The 21,111-nt window shown below is 44.3% G+C and overlaps 1 protein-coding gene across 1 annotated transcript; it reads right to left on the bottom strand.

The window, feature by feature from the left end:
- Nucleotides 1–4,244: 4,244 nt before the first annotated feature.
- Nucleotides 4,245–20,858, bottom strand: si:dkey-185m8.2 (trichohyalin). Its single transcript, XM_014207064.2, has 6 exons — nucleotides 20,487–20,858; nucleotides 19,737–20,271; nucleotides 18,838–19,061; nucleotides 11,305–11,516; nucleotides 10,746–11,080; nucleotides 4,245–10,610 (listed from the first exon to the last, which is right to left on the bottom strand). The coding sequence occupies exons 1-6, from the start codon at nucleotides 20,536–20,538 to the stop codon at nucleotides 5,132–5,134; spliced, it is 6,837 nt and encodes a 2,278-aa protein (XP_014062539.2). The 5' UTR covers nucleotides 20,539–20,858; the 3' UTR covers nucleotides 4,245–5,131.
- Nucleotides 20,859–21,111: the final 253 nt, after the last annotated feature.

The raw sequence follows: 21,111 nt of genomic DNA on the forward strand, positions 1-21,111 counted from the left end.
CAAACCTAAGACCTGGTAGGGGAGGAGAGAAGAGAGAAAGGAGAGGAGAGAAGAGAGACGATAAGAGAGGGCTGGGTGGGTGGGTTTAAATAGTCATGCAGAAAGCTGCCTGTACCCCAAGCCAAGCAAGCTTCCTTATTCAGAGATGCCCTTTGGGGGTGGTAGAGGGGAGGGGGAGACGGGGGAGAGAGGGAGGAGATAAGCCCCCCTCCTCATGGTCCATCAGCTCTCGTACCCCCATGAGAGACTGGTCTGGTCTGACCAGTCTCTCATCCCCTTCCCCTATACACGTCTCTCTACCTCCAATGCCCAATCTCTCATCTTTCCTTCCACTATACTAACCTCTATCTCTTCTTCCAATGCTTTCAAAACAAGATATAATCAATTACCCCAAAAATGGAGCGAGAGAGAATGTAAAAGAATGCTAGCTTGCCACTACCTTTTCCTGCTAGCTTGCCACTTCCCTTTCCGGCTAGCTTGCCACTACCTTTTCCTGCTAGCTTGCCAGTACCTTTTCCTGCTAGCTCGCCACTACCTTTTCCTGCTAGCTCGCCACTACCTTTTCCTGCTAGCTTGCCACTACCTTTTCCTGCTAGCTCGCCACTACCTTTTCCTGCTAGCTCGCCACTACCTTTTCCTGCTAGCTCGCCACTACCTTTTCCTGCTAGCTCGCCACTACCTTTTCCTGCTAGCTTGCCACTACCTTTTCCTGCTTTACTGCCCGCTATAGATCTCCCATCTTCCCTTGTAGCAGAATGTTAGCTTGCCACTACCTCCACAATCCAAAAGGCTTTCAAAATCAGGCATATAATCAATTGCTGAAAACATTTATTTTTAATTTGCCATCCTGTAAAGGCTTATCAAAATCTGCCATCTGTTCTTTATCATTGAGCATCCAATAAACATGTGTAGGCTTTACCATCTGTCTGTCACGTACAGTAAGCTACTTTTTCCATTATTCAAACTAGTGGGTTGTTTGTGTGCATTTTCATGAATAGAAATAAACCAAGCCATTAACTCCTGTTTTAACAAAGCCACAGTAGTCGTCCCAAATGGCACCCTATTCCCTACATAGTGCATTACTTTTGACCAGACACCTATCAGGTATGTGTACACTGATGTGAGTAGATGGATACACAGGATGACCTGTGGAATGTGAATGGGACCTTTGTCCCACTACATTAACATCATGGTTGTGTCCAAAATGGCACCCTGTTCCCTATATAGTGCGCTTCTTCCCATAGGGCCCTGGTTAAAAGTAGTGTACTGTAAAGGGAGTAGGGTGCCATTTGGAATGAAGCCCATGAGAGTGACCCTGAATGAAGAGAGGGCAGTGGGAAAGCGATATGATTTGATACAGTGCAATGGGGTTTTATCACATAACATGATTCACTATTATTATGAGGTAAAAATATAAAAGAAAAGAATGTTGGTACAAAACGATAGTACTATTAGACTATGGTTCTGACGGCTCTCAAATGCAATCAAAGCAAATTTGTGGCATAAAGTTCCATGGTAGTGTAGCCATGGTTTTGGAATAACAAATATTTCATGTATGTCTGATGCTTTTATTACACTGTAAAACCATTAAACATGTGACACATTTAGAACCTACATGTCAGTGTTTAAGACTTAGATGTGCTAATAAGTGTTTAAACAAGATTAAACATGATTGTCAGCTTTTTCCAGTCGGTTTCCAACCAGGAGAACACCTACAGTATATTGAGTATGCCAAACATTAGGAACACCTTCCTAATATTGAGTTGCCCAATCATCATTTATTCCAAATATAATTCTAATTAAATCTAGAAATTTGAGTTACAGAATGGTGACAGCGGTTCCTGCTATGCTAAGCTACTGTAGCATCCGACGTTCTTTTTTTCTGACCAAGGCCATGAACTACCAACGCGTGACTCTGCTATCCCACGTTGGCGGTGAGTGGACTTTAAATGACACAAAGTGGACATTTGGAAAGACACGAGCCTCGTTTTCACCGCACATTTCACATTTGCAAGTTTAGTGAGCAATTACAGTAGGCGGCCTACAGGCCATTAGATACATCCATTGCAATTGGACATTGAAAGAGGAGTGGAGAGATGAGGACAAACCATATCTCTTTTTTTATCGTCAATAAGTGCTTGATAAAAAAATAACACTTTGAAAGATAGTTGCCCCCTGCAGCGATGTTCAAACACATTGTCAAAATTGACTTCTTTGAGAGAGCATTTCACACACCCAGTCCTCGCTCAATGACAGACCGATGGCATTGTATGATGATTGGTTACAGAAATGGAAACATTTGCAGCAACGACAAGTCAATCATTTCACAATTACCATTGAGTGTTTTGGCTCTCCTAGAGGTCTGCGAGCTAGAAAAGCTGTTTGCTTTCATATTTTTGTACTACATTTTAGTAATTTAGAAGAGGCACTTATCCAGAGCAACTTACAGCAGTGAGTGGATACATTTTTGTATTTTTTTCCCAAATTGGTCCCCCATGGGAATCAAACCCACAACCCTAGCGTTGCAAGCACCATGCTTTACCAACTCATCCACATGTCTTTTAAGTTGATATAAAACATTGCCATGAGGTATGGGGGGACATTTCCCCTCCAAAATTCAGAACAGGTCGATTCGTCCCCTCCAGTAATTTCTTTAAAATCCCACACCCTTGAGCGTTGGACCGAGTAACCTAACCTTTACACAAATACAGAGGACTATATATAGCTGACACTAAAAATGCTTTGTCATGGTTGGTTCCACCCCTCCCATGCAGACCAAGGAGCCACTCTGGGTTCATCCAGTCGTTATCTGCACAGGGTTGTTGTCTTAACCCCACCCTGGCTTAGTTTCCCAGTTGCAAGGATGATCTTGAGACAATGAGAGATTGTTCTACTCCTAAACTATCTCTAGTAATACACATTCTTGTATATGTAATGCAGTCTTTAACTCATTTGTCAGCTCAAGCCATCTCTAGTGACCATACGCCCAGATTAGCTGCAGGGAACTAGAGTGGTATTTTTTTTTTAGGTATTTTCTTAAAACTGCATCGTTGGTTAAGGGCTTGTAGGTAAGCATTTCACTATAAGGTTGTATTAAGGCACATGTGACAAATACAATTTGATTTTATTTGAAAAACACAGACACTAGTAAGACAGAAATGTCTTACTATTAGTTAAATATTAATTGTTAACCATTAATATCAAATAAATCAGGTAAATACGTAATTTTTCTATCACAGCGTATACCGGTCATAAAAAATATTCAAGCGAGTAGACTACTGATTGGCCAGCTCATCCTCCTCAGAAGGATGGCATCATCCTCTATGAGAAACCTCCTCAGAAGGATGGCATCATCCTCTATGAGAAAATAGCAAGCCTTTTTTAAAACGGTCTGTTTGAGATACAAGTTTGAGGTGTTTTTTTAATGTATTATTTGTATTTATTTATGCTTTGGCCACAGATATGAGTATAGGATGAGTCAACAACATTATAGGGGGCATGAGTTAACAGAATATTAACTTTTAAAAGTGATATTTTCACTGGATAGTTACTTTTAAACTGCAAAAATGTTCTTCAGACTCATGGCAAAATGTGTTGAAATGCAGGAAGTTAGCTGTTTCCCCCCCAAAAAACATTCTTGAGGGGCCTTCCTGTTATCCTTCCACTTATATTGTGTTTTCAAAATACCCCTCCATATACCCCTCAAATACCCCCCAAGCGAGGAATAATAAGTCATGTCAAACTGTGTAGAATTGCAGGAAATGCGTTTTAAAATGTAAAAACAAACAAATCTGCGGGAGGACCCCATGGACCCTCCATCTACCGTTCGTCCCTCCCAATATCTACACCTTAATTTTGCCCTTGGTATAAAAGCTTGACGCTTTTAAAGCCATAGAGACTATAACCCACTCATCTAGAATCATATTCTACCTGTCAACCGCAGAGCTGTCTCTGGTGAGATTCCCTGCGGCAATACTTAGCTCCCCTGCCCTCCTAGCAACAAAATATAGGTCAACAATCTTCATAAAGACACATTTAGATTTTATGAAAGGCTGGCTAATGCCCACCGACAAATATCTACTTTTATTCCTGTGAAAACACATGGCAAAATGTGTGGTTGGCCTATCTAATAAGGATGAATGTAGCTCACATGTTTTAGGTCTATTAAACGTGTCGGTAAATACTGCTACAGTTCCTTGTTCGCTTCAACACAGAGAAGCACAGTTGAATAAAATCTCAAAAGATGAATTGCAACAATTCAGTAATATTTAATAATTCACATTTTACAACAATGGGATTCGTTTTTCCAGTTTATCTTCTATTTTTTATAAATGTGCCTGTTTTCACAAAGCATCTCAGTGTAGGAGTGTTGATCTAGGATCAGTTGTATCTTTTAAATCTCAATTAATACGATTGCATGGACAAGGGGAGACCTAATCCTAGATCAGCACTCCAACTCTTCGATACTGTGGATACGGGCCCTGGCTCACTATGACCCTGTATACATTAGGCTACTTCATATTTCACTTATGACGTCTTCATTAAACGTACTGGTGCTTGGATACATTTGAACTAATTTAATACAATTTATTATCAACATGTTGAACATCAGGATCTTGAAACACTCCATCTGCCGTCCACAGAAAGTGATACAAGATCTCTATCTTGTGGAGAAACTATGAACTCACATACTGTAAATCCAACTTTTTACCTATAAGCAGTTTTATGGGTCGTTCCGTGCGAAACTGGAACAAAAAAGACCACAACATTTTGGATCTTTCTGAAATGTAATACATGAAAAAGTCCTTATGGAGCAAGCATGTTTGGTAAATGTTTGATATTTGTATGTAAAAGGATTGTCAAGGAAGTTGGAATATTTGTGACATTTGTGAACGACTCATCAGTGATTTCATTTGCTTCTGTAGTTTGGCTCTGTATTTGGTAACTGTAACATATCTCCTCATCAATTAATGATATTTTATATAAAAAAATATTTAAAAAATACACATGAAATAAAACATCCTGCCATTGGCCTATTCACAAAGATTTCAAACAACTGATTATTTCCCTCTCATATCATCCCAGTCCATCCTTTGTCTCTCCATTCATCTCTACTCATCCCAACTGAAGATCAGTCTCCATTACATTGATAGTCACCGTTTCCTGCCACCATCTCCTCTATCTTCTCCATTAGCTCTGCTGTTTGAGAGTTGTTCTTCCTGCTGGCCAGAATATGGTATCTACCGCCGCATTGTCCAACGAGCCACTGGAGGTCCCCATTCCTCAATATGTGCTGCTCCGCACTCTCCCCTAAAGCTTCCCCCCACGTGAACAGCACCATAGTGCGACGCCAAATATCTTCCCCGAGCACACTCATATGGTGTTCCACTGCTCTCCGATACTTCTGTGTGAATGACAGGTAGGCTGGTAGGACCAGGAGGATAGCGTGGGGACCTGGGTGGGTCAGGGAAACACTATGGAAGATGTTCTGGAGCTGTGTTGGGTCTGTGGTTATGGAGGTGTTGCCGTCTGGTCCGTTACGCCACTTTAGCCCAAGTGGTTCTACCACACTGACCTGTCTTCCAGCGATTTGTCCCCGCCATGGCATGGAGATGGACTCACCTGGGTGTGAGGCCTCTCTGCCCAGGATTGTGTACCCTGCTGGGTGACGGGAGGACCAAGTCTCCCCTAACAGTACCAGCCTCAGCTCAGACCTTTGGATGTGTTTAGTGTTTTCTACACTGGGGCCTGGACTTGGAGTTAACTTTAAGTCTGAGATAGCGTTTACATCTTCAATTTCCTTATAATTATCCTCCTCTTCCTCCTCTTCACCCATTCTCCCCCTCTTTTTACATTCTTCCGGCCATATCTCATCCTGGCTCCCTCTTTTTAACAGAACACACTCCTTCCCTGTGTTCTGAGAATCCCCTTCCTCTTTGGGATGCCCTCTATTTCTCTCCTTGCCTCCCTCTTCTTCTATCTCCTCTTTCGTCTCTTCTTCCAGATTCTGTCTAGCCTCCTCTTTCTCTTCTGGCGCTGCCATTCTTTCAAACTGACTGTTATTGTTTAAGATTGCAGACGAGGCACATTCCATCATCTTCTGATCTTCCCGGTCTGTGATGCTTCCACTCCTCTCTGGTTCTTTTCCCTGCAGTTCCCGTCCTTCTTTCTCCACCACTCCTACTTCCTGGTACATCATATGGGAATCCTCTATACCCTCTAGTGTTACATTATCATATCTTGCTGTCATGTCACATACATCTCCTCCATGTGCTTCATGGCTTGGTATCAATCCGTTAGGCTCTCTAATCTCCACGTCATAATCTTTTTCAAAATGGTTCACTTCTCGCTCCTTTTCCTTGAATTCATTATTCGTATTCCTCTGTTCATGCTCTCTCCTCTCTAGTTCTGTTTCAAGTCTTTCTAGACGCTGCTCCCAATTCCTCAACTCTTGCATTTTTTCTTCAAAACCTTCCTCTCTGTTCCTTAGTTCTTGTTGATGGTTTTCCACCTCCCCCTCCAGCTTTTCCATGTCTTGGCTCCTGTTGTTCATATGTTTCCCTTGAATTTCTAACTCTGTTCTCCAGTTCAGTAACTCTTGCTCTCCATTCTTCAAATTGTGTTCTCTGTTTTCAAGTCCTTGTTTGCTGTCTTTGATCCCTTTCTCTCTTTTTTCCAGAGCTTGTCTATGCTTCTTTATTTCTTCTTCTCTATTCTCCAGGTGAAGCTCCCTTTTCTCAAGATCTTGTTGTATATTTTCCAATTCTTCTTGTCTTTTGTCCATGTCGTGCTGTCGGTTGTTCATATCCTTTTCCTGGTTTTCCAACCCTTGTTCTCCACATCTCAAATCATGTTCCCTGTTGTCGAGTTCATGTTCTCTGGCCCTCAGTTCTCTCTCTCTTTTTTCCAGATCCTCTCTCTGGTTCTGATGTTCTATCTTCCCACTCCCTTGTTCATTTTCCCTTTCATCCAGCTCTAGTTGACGGTTGTCTTGTTGTCGCTGCAGGTTTTCTAGATCCAGCTTGATTTTCTTCATATTTTCTTCCGAAGTTTTTAAATCATATTCCCTACTATCAAGTTGGTTCTTTCTGTTTTGCAGCTCTTTTTCTATTTTCTCCACATCTTGCTCCTTGCTGCAGATGTTTTGTTCTTGGCTTTCAGATTCTTCTTCCTTTCTTTTCAAGCATTTTTCTCGGCTCCACAACTCCTGTTTCTGTTTTTCTTGTCCTTTCTGTCTTATTTCTAGATCTTCCTCCAAGTTCTTTACTTCTCGTCTTCTACTTTCCAACTCTTCCTCTCTTTTCACTAGCTCTTCCTCTCTTTTCACAAGCTCTTCCTCTCCTTTCACTAGCTCTTCCTCTCTTTTCACTAGCCCTTCCTCTCTTTTCTCAAGTTCTTCCTCTCTTTTCACTAGCATTTTCTCTCTCTTCGCTAGCTTTTCCTCTCCTTTCACTAGCTGTTCCTGTCTTTTCACTAGATTTTCCTCTTCTTTAACTTGCACTTCCTCTCTTTTCACTAGCTTTTTCTCTCCTTTAACTTGCTCTTTGTGTCTTTTCACTAGCTCTTCCTCTCCTTTCACTAGTCCTTCTTCTCCTTTTACTAGGTCTTCCTTTCCTTTCACTAGCTCTTCCTCTCTTTTCACTAGCTCTTCCTCTCCTTTCACTAATTCTTCTTCTCTTTTGAATAGCTCTTCCTTTCCTTTCACTAGCTCTTCCTCTCTTTTCATTAGCTCTTCCTCTCCTTTCACTAATTCTTCTTCTCTTTTGAATAGCTCTTCCTCTCCTTTCGCTAGATTTTCCTGTCTTTCCACTAGCTTTTCCTCTCCTTTTACTAGCGCTTCCTCTCGTTTGACTAGCTCTTCCTCTCTTTTCACTTGCTCTTCCTCTCCTTTCACTAGCTCTTCCTGTCTTTTCATTAGCTCTTCCTCTCTTTTCACTAGCCCTTCCTCTCCTTTCACTAGCTCTTCTTCTCCTTTCACTAGCTCTTCCTCTCTTTTCATTAGCTCTTCCTCTCCTTTCACTAATTCTTCTTCTCTTTTGAATAGCTCTTCCTCTCCTTTTGCTAGATTTTCCTCTCCTTTCACTAGATCTTCCTGTCTTTTCACTAGCTTTTCCTCTCCTTTTACTAGCACTTCCTCTCGTTTGACTAGCTTTGCCTCTCCTTTATCTTGCTCTTCCTCTCTTTTGACTAGCTTTTCCTCTGTTTTTACTAGCCCTTCCTCTCTTTTCTCCTGTTCTTCCTCTCTTTTCACTAGCCTTTCCTCTCTTATCACTAGATTTTCCTCTCCTTTCACTAGTTCTTCCTCTCTTTTCATTAGCACTTCCTCTCTTTTCACTAGCTCTTCCTCTCCTTTCACTAGCTTTTCCTCTCTTTGCACTAGCTCTTCCTCTCTTTTCGCTAGCTCTTCATCTCTTTTTGCTAGCTCTTCCTCTCCTTTCGCTAGCTCTTCCTCTCCTTTCGCTAGCTCTTCCTCTCCTTTCGCTAGCTCTTCCTCTCCTTTCACTAGCACTTCTTCTCTTTTCACTAGCTCTGCCGCTTTTGTCTCAAGTTCACGCCCTCTGTTATCCAGCAGTTCTTTACTTCTTGCTTGTTGTCGTTCCTTCTCATCATACACTCTCTCCCTTTTCTCAAGCTCTTTCTCCTTTTCCTCAGCCGTCTGTTTCAGCTCATTCTGTCTTTCTCTCAGATTCTTCTCATAACACCCTCTTATCTCATCCACCTGTTTCTCTCTCACCTTCTCCTCTTCTTTCATTTTCTCCAGCTCCTTCTGTCTCTCATCGTTCGTCTGTTTCAACGCAGCAACCTCCAGGTCCCGCTCTTCTATAACATGGTGGATTTCCCCATCTTTGTTTTTTAACTGCTCTTCATATCCACAGAGCAGCTCTCTGATGTCAGCCTCCCTGCTCTCCCTCGTGGTCCTCTGAACCCCCTGGTCCTCCTCATACTCCTGACACTTCTTCCTGAGGTTGTCCATCTCTTTCTTCAATTTCACGTTCAGCTCCTGCAGTACCTCAACCTTCCTCTGGCTGTCCCTTAAGCATTCTGTCACGCCTGAAATGTTCCTTCTACTTTCTTCCTCCATTTTCTGCAGTTGGCCGATAGCACTTTCGTTGTCTTCTAACATCAACCTCCTCTCCTCTTCCTTCGTCTTGATTTCCTTTTCATATTCCTGTATCATGTTCATCCTTTCCTTCTCCATCATGGCAGTTAAGTTTTCCAGTTCTGTTTTTGTTTGTTTAACGGTTTGCCTTAAACTGATGAGTTCTCTCTTATTTTCCCCGTCCTTTTGTTTTAAGTTGTTGATCTCCACTTCTTTCCCTCGTAACTTGTCCATTGTCTCGGCATCTCTCCTACTTTTGTCCTCTGTGTGTTGCCGTTGCATTGCCACCACCTCAGACTCCTTCTGTTCGTTGTTTTCTTTCAGCCGCTCAATTTCTTTTACGTTGTCAACAGATCTCGCCCTCACTTCCACAATCTCTTTTTCTTTCTCTGTAACCAATTGCTGTGTATAAGTTATTTCTTTATTTTTCTTTTCAATGATTTCTTTCAGCTTGCTTATCTCTTTCTTTTCCCTTTCATCTCTCTTTCTTTGCTCATCCCTCCTTTCTGTTTCCCTTGTCTTAGATAGCAGTCTCACTCCTTCCATCTCTTCCTCTTTTTCATGCAGTTTTCTCTCCATCTCTTCCTTTTTTTCATGCAGTTTTCTCTCCATCTCTTCGTCTTTTTCATGCAGTTTTCTCTCCATCTCTTTGTCTTTTTCATGCAGTTTTTTCATCATCTCTTCGTCTTTTTCATGCAGTTTTCTCTGCATCTCTTCCTCATACTGTAAAAGTCTCTCCTCATACAACTGTTTTGACTCATACATCTCGTTCTGTGACGTTTTTCCTCTTTCTATCCATTCCTCTTTTTCTTTTTCTTCCAGGGTTATCCTGTCTTTCAACTCCTCTGCTTCCCTCCTCCATTCCTGATGCTTTCCTCTAAACTCTTCCTCCCTCTCTTTTTTATCTCGTTCTTTCTCCCCGATGACACGCTCAAGGTCGAGCAGTTTCACTTGCTGCTCATCAACTCGCTCTTTCAGCTCTTCAATCTCTCTCTCTTTCTCTTCGAGCTTGATGACTATCTCCTCTAGCTCTCTGCTTCTCTGATTGAGCGCAGCGATGAATCTGTAGTTTTCCGCGCCCAGATCCTGAATCTCTCTCTCCTTATCCTCCGTCAGCCACCTAATCCTCTCCTCCAGTTCACCCATTTCATTCTTCCTCCCATCACTCCTTTTCTCTTCTTCCTCCTCCCCTCCATCCTCCTCTTTTTCCACGCCTGACTTCCCCGGAGATTTAACTTTCTTCTTCCGATCGAAAAACCAGCGGATGCTCTTGACCTCCCTCTCCCTCATCCTCTTGAGCTCCATCTCCTGACGCTGCATCTTGTCACCAACCTCTTTGAGACGCTGGTTGAATTTCTCGTTCCTCTGTCTGGTGAGGTCGCTGACCTCCTGCACTAGCGACGAGAAGGCCTCGCATCTGTTCCCGGCCACCATCTTCTCTACCTTCTCCAGTAGGCCTGACACCTGAGCGGCGTCCCCACGTCCATTCACATTACTGATGACGTGGTACCTGTCAAGTCAAGTTTTTACTTTTAAGTGCATTATCACAATGTCTCAATACGCCTTACAGTGGAAGATTACGAATTAAACATAAGAACAAGAAACGACAGCAACCAAAACAGAGAGATAAGGACAGCAGACATACCTGCTCCCACACTTCTCCACCAGCCACTTAAGGTCCCTCCCCCCACTTTGGATGTGCTGCTCAATGCCCACCCCCTCCCTCAGCTGGTCCCCATGGGTGAACAGGAGGACAGCATGCCTCCAGACCTCTTCCCCCAGGAGCTCCAGGTGTTCTCTTACAGGTGTGGAACCGACCAGGGTGTCCACCCTCAGGGTGAGGAGCACAGCGTGGGGTCCCGGGGGACACAGGGACACGCTACCCCACACCATCTCCCGCTTTACCCTCTCTGGGGTGGGGCCTGCTACTCCCCCTTCCCAACCGGGGGTGTCCACCACGGTGACCAGCCTCATGGCTACCTAAAATGGCAAAATAAAATACACATTAGTGTTGTACTTGTCTCACAACACACTGACTCGCTTTTGTATTTTATTACTAGGACTAATTATGCTGATAGTGGCTTTCTGAAGATAACTGTATGATATGTGGTTGTTTTTACCCATACCATAGTTGAATGCACTGACTGTTAGTTACTCTGAACATAGCGTTTACTAAATGACTACAATGTAAATGTAAAAACGACCTCTGCCTGGCACCGGGCACACTCCTCCGTCACTCTCCCTGTCTGGAAGAACCCTGCACCTTCTCCACCTCCACCCAGTATGGTGTTCCCAGCCGAGCTCTTCCCCGTCTCTCTCTCTCCCAGGAGGACCAGTCTCAGCTCTGGGAGACGACGAGTACCCTTGGAGAATGGTTGTTTCCCATCCCAATCAGAGCCCTGGGATCCAGCGTCAGCTGTCAGGGAGAGGGGGCACAAGATTTCAGGGTTGGAATATTTAGTGGTTATCAGAGTGTACTGTATGTCACATCTGTTTAGGTATTCCTATTAGTTTAAGCTTATGTATCTCCCTAGGTCCTATTTTCCGTAAGGATAGTAAAATGACATATAGATTGAAAAACATGATCAGAGGTTTTGAATTTAAGACAACAACGTATTTATCACACATCATTTTCGCTTTATGTTTTTTGATACATTGTGATGCTGGTGAGGAAATATTCTAACCCAGAGAAGATAATCAAATGGGTCATACTAAACACAGCAAAAACAGAAACGTCCAAATAACTATACAGATCTTCATTGTAAAGGGTTTAAACACTGTTTCCCATGCTTGTTCAATGAACCATAAACAATTAATGAACATGCACCTGTGGAACGGTCCTTAAGACACTAACAGCTTACAGACGGTAGGCAATTAAGGTCACAGTTATGAAAACTTAGGACACTAAAGAGGCCTTTCTACTGACTTTGAAAAAACCCAAAAGAAAGATGCCTAGGGTCCCTGCTCATCTGCGTGAATGTCCTCTCATTTCTCTCTTTTTCATTTTTAAATTAAATATACATTCTGGTAACCCGCCTCACCCAATGTGACACGGATCCGCTATTGTTTAGACCAGAACCTCCATCAGAGGCTAGCCATCAGAAGCTAACCAGCTAATTAGCTACTAGCTATTTAGTCGTTGTTAGCCACTGCTAGCGGCCTTTACCTTCTGCACAGACACCAGCTGTATTTTTTTTAGCCTGGATAATACTTGCCAGCCTGCCAGTATCGGACCGTTTTCTCCTCTACAACGCCGGATTCCTGCTGTAAACCCTGGACCATTACTTCTGATCATCACAGCTAGCTAGCTGCCACTGAGTGACTCAGCCCCAAAGCTAGCTACGAGCCAGGCCCACCTCCCGGCATACTCTGTGATCACTAGGCTACTCAGCCGATGCCTCCCGCACTCTACCCCAACATGGCTAGAATCCACTACTCCACCGGATCATCGCTGCTAGCTAGCTGCTACCGAGTGGCTATAGTGGCTAATTCCCCTGCCCCGAAGCTAGCACCAGTTAGCCGCGAGCCAGGCGCATCTCCCGGCTAGCAAACAAAATTACTACAACTACAATACCCCTTTCGTCATCTGACCCTTTGTCGACACGGCGCCCCGCCGTACCACCACGACTGGTCCGCCGATGTAACTCCATCCGCTGTGCCCTCAACCGGCCTTCGCCGGACTTCGGAGCAGATGCTTCTACTTACCCCGGCCTGCTAACTTTAAACGCCGTGTCTCCCGCATGCTAGCGTAGTAACGACTACCCCGCGGCTTCCCTGTCCCATCTATTGCTGTTCACTGGACCCTATGATCACTTGGCTACATAGCTGATGCCTGCTGGACTGTTCATTAATCACGGCACTCCATTTTGTTTATTTTTTGTTTATCTGTCTGCCCCAGCCTCGAACTCAGGCCCTGTGTGTAGTTAACTGACCCTCTCTGCCCATTCATCGCCATTTTACCTGTTGTTGTTGTCTTAGCTGATTAGCTGTTGTTGTCTTACCCATTGTTGTCTTAGCTAGCTCTTCCAATCAACACCTGTGATTGCTTTATGCCTCGCTTTATGTCTCTCTCAAATGTCAATATGCCTTGTATGCTGTTGTTTAGGATAGTTATCATTGTTTTAGTTTACTGTGGAGCCCCTAGTCCCAATCAACATGCCTCAGATACCACCTTTGTCCCATCTCCCACACATGCGGTGACCTCACCCAGCATAACTAGCCCGTCCAGAGATGCAACCTCTCTTATCATCACTTGGTGCCTGGGTTTACCCCCACTGTACCCGCACCCCACCATACCCTTGTCTGTACATTATGCCCTGAATCTATTCTACCACGCCCAGAAATCTGCTCCTTTTATTCTCTGTCCCCAACGCACTAGATGACCAGTTTTGATAGCCTTTAGCCGTACCCTTATCCTACTCCTCCTCTGTTCCTTGGGTGATGTGGAGGTTAACCCAGGCCCTGCGTGTCCCCAGGCACTCTCATTTGCTGATTTCTGTAACTGAAAAAGCCTTGGTTTCATGCATGTTAACATCAGAATCCTCCTCCCTAAGTTTGCTTTACTCACTGCTTTAGCACACTCTGCCAACCCTGATGTCCTTGCCATGTCTGAATCCTGGCTTAGGAAGGCCACCAAAAATTCTGAGATTTCCATACCCAAACTACAACATTTTCCATCAAGATAGAACTGCCAAAGGGGGAGGAGTTGCAATCTACTCAAGAGATTGACAGAACTTTGCAGGCTTACTTTCCAGGTCTATGCCCAAACAGTTTGAGCTTCTAATTTTAAAAATGAATCTCTCCAGAAATAAGTCTCTCACTGTTGCCACCTGTTATAGACCCCCCTCAGCTCCTAGCTGTGCCCTGGACACCATATGTGAATTGATTGCCCCCCATCTATCTTCAGAGTTTGTTCTGTTAGGTGACCTAAACTGGGATATGCTTAAAACTTGTTAAGGCTAGGGGGCACTATTTTCACGTCCGGATGAAAACTGTGCCCAAAATAAACTGCCTGCTACTCAGGCCCAGAAGCTAGGATATGCATATAATTTGGACAGAAAACACTCTAAAGTTTATAAAACTATTAAAATTATGTCTGTGGGTATAACAGAACTTATTTGGCAGGCGAAACCCCGAGGACAAACCATCCAGGATTTTTTGTTGTTGTTGAGTTTACTGTGTTTTCAATTGTTTTTCTATGGGAACCTAGATTTGTGTGGCACTTGTTTGCAGTTCCTATTGCTTCCACTAGATGTCAACAGTCTTTAGAAATTGGTTGATGTTTTTCTTTAGAGAAATTAAGAAGTACGGCTATTCAGGACGAGGGTCCAGCCAAGTGCACTCTAATGTTTTGATGCGCACGACCTGGAACGTTCTTCACTTTGTTTTCATCCGGTATTGAACGCAGTTTATCCCATCTTAAATTTTAGCGATTATTTACGTTTTAAAATATCTAAAGTTGGATTAGGAAAGTTGTTTGAAATGTTTGGACAAAGTTTACAGGTAAATTGTCAGATATTTTGTAGGCGAGTTGGCACCGGTGTTTTTCTTAATCAAATGCGCCAAATAAATGGACATTTTGGAGATATAACGACGGAATTAATAGAAAAAAAGGACCATTTGTGATGATTATGGGACATATTGTAGTGCCAACAGAAGAAGCTCTTCAAAGGTAAGGCTTGAATTATATCGTTATTTCTGAGTTTTGTGTCGCGCCTGGCGGGTTGAAATATGATTGTCATGTGTTTGTTTGATGGCGTGCTGTCCTCAGATAATCGCATGGTTTGCTTTCGCAGTAAAGCCTTTTTGAAATCTGACATGGTGGCTAGATTAACAAGAAGTTAAGCTTTAATTTGGTGTATTGCACTTGTGAATGTATGAAAGTTAAATATTTCCCCAATTTTTTTTTAATATCGTGCTCTGCACTTTCACCGGATGTTGTCCAAACCTTCCGCTAGCGGAACCCCTAGCCATAACAGGTTTTAACACCCCAGCAGTCCTACAATCTAAGTTAGATGCCCTCAATCTCACACAAATTATCAAGGAACCCACCAGGTACAACCCTACATCCGTAAACATGGGCACCCTCATAGATATTATCCTGACCAACTTGTCCTCCAAATACACCTCTGCTGTTTTCAATCAGGATCTCAGTGATCACTGCCTCATTGCCTGCATCTGCTATGGGTCCGCAGTCAAACGACCACCCCTCATCACTGTCAACCGCTCCCTAAAACACTTCTGCGAGCAGGCCTTTCTAATCGACCTGGCCCGGGTATCCTGGAAGGATTTTGACCTCATCCCGTCAGTCGAGGATGCCTGGTCGTTCTTTAAAAGTGCCTTCCTCACCATTTTAAATAAGCATGCCCCTTTCAAAAAATGTAAAACTAACAACAGATATAGCCCTTGGTTCATTCCAGACCTGACTGCCCTCGACCAGCACAAAAACATCCTCTGGCGGACTGCACTAGCATCGAATAGTCCCCGCGATATGCAACTTTTCAGGGAAGTCAGGAACCAATACATTCAGTCAGTCAGGAAAGCAAAGGGTAGCTTTTTCAAACAGAAATTTGCATCCTGTAGCTCTAACTCCAAAAAGTTTAGGGACACTGTAAAGTCCATGGAGAATAAGAGCACCTCCTCCCAGCTGCCCACTGCACTGAGGCTAGGAAACACTGTCACCACCGATAAATCCACGATAATCAAGAATTTCAATAAGCATTTCTCTACGGCTGGCCATGCTTTCCTCCTGGCTACCCCAACCCTGGCCAACAGCTCCGCACCCCCCGCAGCTACTTGCCCAAACCTCCCCAGCTTCTCCTTCACCCAAATCCAGATAGCAGATGTTCTGAAAGAGCTGCAAAACCTGGACCCGTACAAATCAGCTGGGCTAGACAATCTGGACCTTCTCTTTCTAAAATTATCCGCCGCCATTGTTGCAACCCCTATTACCTGTCTGTTCAACCTCTCTTTCGTATTGTCCGAGATCCCTAAAGATTGGAAAGCTGCCGCAGTCATCCCCCTCTTCAAAGGGGATGACACTCTAGACCCAAACTGTTTTAGACCTATATCCATCCTGCTCTGCCTTTCTAAAGTCTTCGAAAGCCAAGTTAATAAACAGATCACTGACAATTTCGAATACCACCGTATCTTCTCCGCTGTGCAATCCGGTTTTCGAGCTGGTCACAACTACTTCTCAGACAGAGTTCAGAGTGTCAAATCAAAGGGCCTGTTGTCCGGACCTCTGGCAGTCTCTATGGGGGTACCACAGGGTTCAATTCTCGTGCCGACTCTTTTCTCTGTATATATCAACAATGTCGATCTTGCTGTGGGTGATTCCCTGATCCACCTCTACGCAGACAACACCATTCTGTATACGTCTGGCCCTTCTTTGGTCACTGTGTTAACTAACCTCCAAACGAGCTTCAATGCCATACAACACACCTTCCGTGGCCACCAAGTGCTCTAAAACGCTAGTAAAACCAAATGCATGCTTTTCAACCATTCGCTGCCTGCACCCACCTGCCCGACTAGCATCACTACTCTGGACAGTTCTGACTTAGAATATGTGGACAACTACAAATACCTAGGTGTATGCCTAGACTGTAAACACTCCTCCAACATCTCCAATCCAAAATTAAATCTAGAATCGTCTTCCTATTTCGCAACAAAGCCTCCTTCATTCACTCCACCAAACATACCCTCGTAAAACTGAGTATCCTACCGATCCTCGACTTCGGCGATGTCATTTACCAAATAGCTTCCAATACTCTACTCAGCAAACTGGATGCAGTCTATCACAGTGCCATCCGTTTTGTCACCAAAGCCCCATATACCACCCACCACTGCGACCTGTATGCGCTAGTCGGCTGGCCCTCGCTACATATTCATCGCCAGACCCACTGGCTCCAGGTCATCTATAAGTCTATGCTAGGTAAAGCTCTGCCTTATCTCAGCTCACTGGTCACGATAACAACACCCACCCGTAGCACACGCTCGAGCAGGTATATGTCACTGGTCATCCCCAAAGCCAACACCTGCTTTGGCCGCCTTTCCTTCCAGTTCTCTGCTGCCAATGACTGGAACGAATTGCAAAATTGTGAAAGCTGGAGACATATTTCCCTTACTAACTTTAAACATCAGCTATCTGAGCAGCTAACCGATCGCTGCAGCTGTACATAGCCCATCTGTAAATAGCCCACCCAATCTACCTACCTCATCCCCATTTTGTTTTTATTAACTTTTCTGCTCTTTTGTACACCAGTATTTCTACTTGCACATCACCATCTGCTCATCTATCACTCCAGTGTTCAATTTGCTAAATTGTAATTACTTCGCTACTATGGCCTATTTATTGCCTTACCTCCTCACGGCATTTGCACACACTTTATATAGACTTTCTTTTTTTTCTATTGTGTTATTGACTGTACGCTTGTTTATTCCATGTGTAACTCTTTGTTGTTGTTTGTGTCACACTGCTTTGCTTTATCTTGGCCAGGTCGCAGTTGTAAATAAGAACTTGTTCTCAACTAGCTTACCTGGTTAAATAAATGTGAAATAACTAAAAATAAAAAATGTGGCCAGGGCAATAAATCGCAATGTCCGTACTGTGAGACGTCTAAGACAGCGGTACAGGGAGACAGGACTGACAGCTGATCATCCTCGCAGTGGCAGACCACGTGTAACAACACCTGCACAGGATCGGCATCACACCTGCAGGACAGGTACAGGATGGCAACAACAACTGCCCGAGTTACACCAAGAACGCACAATCCCTCCATCAGTGCTCAGACTGTCCGCAATATGCTGAGAGATGCCTGACTGAGGACTTGTAGGCCTGTTGTAAGGCAGGTCCTCACCAGACATCACCGGCAAGAACGTCGCCTATGGGCACAAACCCACCATCGCTGGACTAGACAAGACTGGCAAAAAGTGCTCTTCACTGACGAGTCGTGGTTTTGTCTCACCAGGGGTGATGGCCAGATTCGCGTTTATTGTCGAAGGAATGAGCGTTACACCGAGGCCTGTACTGTGGAGTGGGATTGATTTGGAGGTGGAGGATCTGTCATGGTCTGTGGCGGTGTGTCACAGCATCATTGGACTGAGCTTGTTGTCATTGCAGGCAATCTCAACGCTGTGTGTTACAGGGAAGACATCCTCCTTCCTCATGTGGTACGCTTCCTGCAGGCTCATCCTGACATGACCCTCCAGCATGACAATGCCACCAGCCATACTGCTCGTTCTGTGCATGATTTCCTGCAAGACAGGAATGTCAGTGTTCTGCCATGGCCAGCGAAGAAACCGGATCTCAATCCCATTGATCATGTCTGGGACCTGTTGGATCAGAGGGTGAGGGCTAGGGCCATTCCCCCCAGAAATGTCTGGGAACTTGCAGGTGCCTTGGTGTAAGAGTGGGGTAACATCTCACAGCAAGAACTGGCAAATCTGGTGCAGTCCATGAGGAGGAGATGCACTGCAGTACTTAATGCAGCTGGTGGCCACACCAGATACTGACTGTCACTTTTGATTTTGACCCCCCCCCTTTGTTCAGGGACACATTACTCAATTTCTGTTAGTCACATGTCTGTGGAACTTGTTCAGTTTATGTCTCAGTTGTTGAATCTTGTTATGTTCATACAAATATTTACACGTTAAGTTTGCTGAAAATAAACACAGTTGACAGTGAGAGGACCTTTCTTTTTTTACTGAGTTTACATAGACACTTTTAAGGAACTCACTCATAAGCACAGCTCGGATGGTACCCCTCTGCGTCTGGGCCTCCATCTGTCTCTGCCTCTTCCTCCGTTCCCTCGCTCTCCTCCTCCCGTCTGCCTCCAACCTCAGGAGGGCAGGATCTGCCCCAAAATGTCCTCCCTTGTTCTCCACCATCTCCACCATCTTCCTCAGTAGCTCCCTTACCTGAGTTCCGTCTCCCCGGCTCTTATTGTCCAGGACATGGTACCTGGAAGACAACAAAACAGAAATAAAAACCTTGTTCTTGTTCTTGCCTTTCTTGCACTCAGATTTCCAGGTAGTTTTTTATGTAGACAATTTTACTTGGGGTATGTGTTGTGATATGTGGATGTTTTGCCTACAGTACCTTCCTTAGCTTATTGCACTGATTATCAATCAATCAAATATATTTATAAAGCCCTTTTTGCATTAGCACTTGTCACAAAGTGCTTATACGGAAACCGAACCTAAAACCCCAGAGAGCAAGCAATACAGATGTAGAAGCACGGTGGCTAAGAAAAACTTCCTAGAAAGGCAGGAACCTAGGAAGAAACCTAGAGAGGAACCAGGGTCTGAGGGGTGGCCAGTCCTCTTCTGGCTGTGCCGGGTGGAGATTATAAGAGTACATGGCCATTAAGGCCAGATCGTTCTTCAAGCTGTTCAATTGTTCATAGATGTTCAGCAGGGTCAAATAATAATCACAGTGGTTATAGAGGGTGCAAAATGTCAGCACCTCAGGAATTAAAGTCAGTTGGCTTTTCATAGTCGATAAGAGCGTCTGCTAAACTAAGTTACTTGTATGTTGAAGTCCATGTTGCAGATTACATTTGGTAATAAAAAGTGAATGTACACTCCTCCAAGATGACAATATCAACCAAAAAATGCCAATATTTTAATTTCATACCTGTTCCCACACCTTCGTAGCAGCTGCTGGAAGGCAGCCCCACTCGTCAGTATCCTCTGCTCCATGGGCACCACACCCAGCTCGTCCCCCCTGGTGAACAGCAACATGGTATGGTCCAGCACCCCTTCCCCCAGAGACTCCAGGTGCTCCTCTATTTGCTTCCTGTAGGACTCTGTTACCGAGGCGCAGGAACGTATCACTAGCAGGATAACGTGAGGTCCGGGGGAGCACAGGGACATGCTGCGCAACGTCTCTCTCCGGACCCAGTCGGGGGTGCTGTTGAGCGGGTAGTACCATTCCCAGCCAGGGGTGTCTACCACGGTGACTCGTCTCCCGGTTAGATCGGCTCGCTTTTTCGAGCACTCCTCGGTTGGTCTGCCGCTCTCAAACCCCCCTATTCCTCCCAGGATGGTATTGGCTGCAGAGCTCTTCCCTGTTCCTTTCCTTCCCAGCAGGACTAGCCTAAGTTCTGGGAGAGGAGGAGCACTGGTTGAGGGGTTCACCTCTTTCTGCATAACACCTTGCATACTCTCATCTGTAAAGAAAGAGAGAGAATTGTATTGTACTTCCATAGTGTGACCGTAAATTGAGTGACAGAAAGCAGAACTGTGCCTGCTGTGACATCAGTTATTTAGACGTTTACTGATGACTTTTCAAATGTGTATGTTTTTTTAGCACCTAAATCAAACAGATTCAAACTCTAGTCAAAGTAATCATGTACCATCTACTATAGTTTCATACAGAACTTACCACCACCAGTTGAGACCGAAAAGGGAGGGTACCCTTCGCCCTGTGACTCCATCTCTTTTCTTTCTTTCTTTCACTCTCTCTTCTTCCTCTCTTTCCTCTTGCTCTTTCTTTGGTTGCAGCCTCTCTTTTATGGGAAGGCTTTACTCATGGGTAAAGAGCTACTCCCTCAGTCTTGCACAACAATGCAGAGTCATAATCATTTATTAAAGGCATCACACAGAGCCGGTTGAATGACAATGTACAGAACACAGAACATAGCGGAACACAGAATGTGGAACTTTCAAGTCACATGACCCACCTGTGGTTTTTTTGAAGCACGCTCATTCTACAACACAGGAAGTAGAGAGCAGAGGATGTTTGCCTTCTTGTGAAGTCAGACCACATTTTGAGCTGGGTGGCGAGATAGAGAAACAGTGCTTTGTGGTAAGTGCTGCTGTGCTCCTCCGTAGCTCACACTGCCCTGTATTAGCATTTTGGTTTAATTGTGCACTCTACGGGGTTTCAAAACTACTTTCCTTTTGACGTCACTGTATAATTAATTGTACTTGAATGAACAAGGACAGTATGGAGTGAATTCTGTTAACTGGGGTGTAATCATTAGACCAAACAGTTTCGTTTTGCAACT

This window comes from Salmo salar, chromosome ssa07, assembly GCF_905237065.1.
Source record: "Salmo salar chromosome ssa07, Ssal_v3.1, whole genome shotgun sequence".
Classification (NCBI taxonomy): Eukaryota; Metazoa; Chordata; class Actinopteri; order Salmoniformes; family Salmonidae; genus Salmo; species Salmo salar.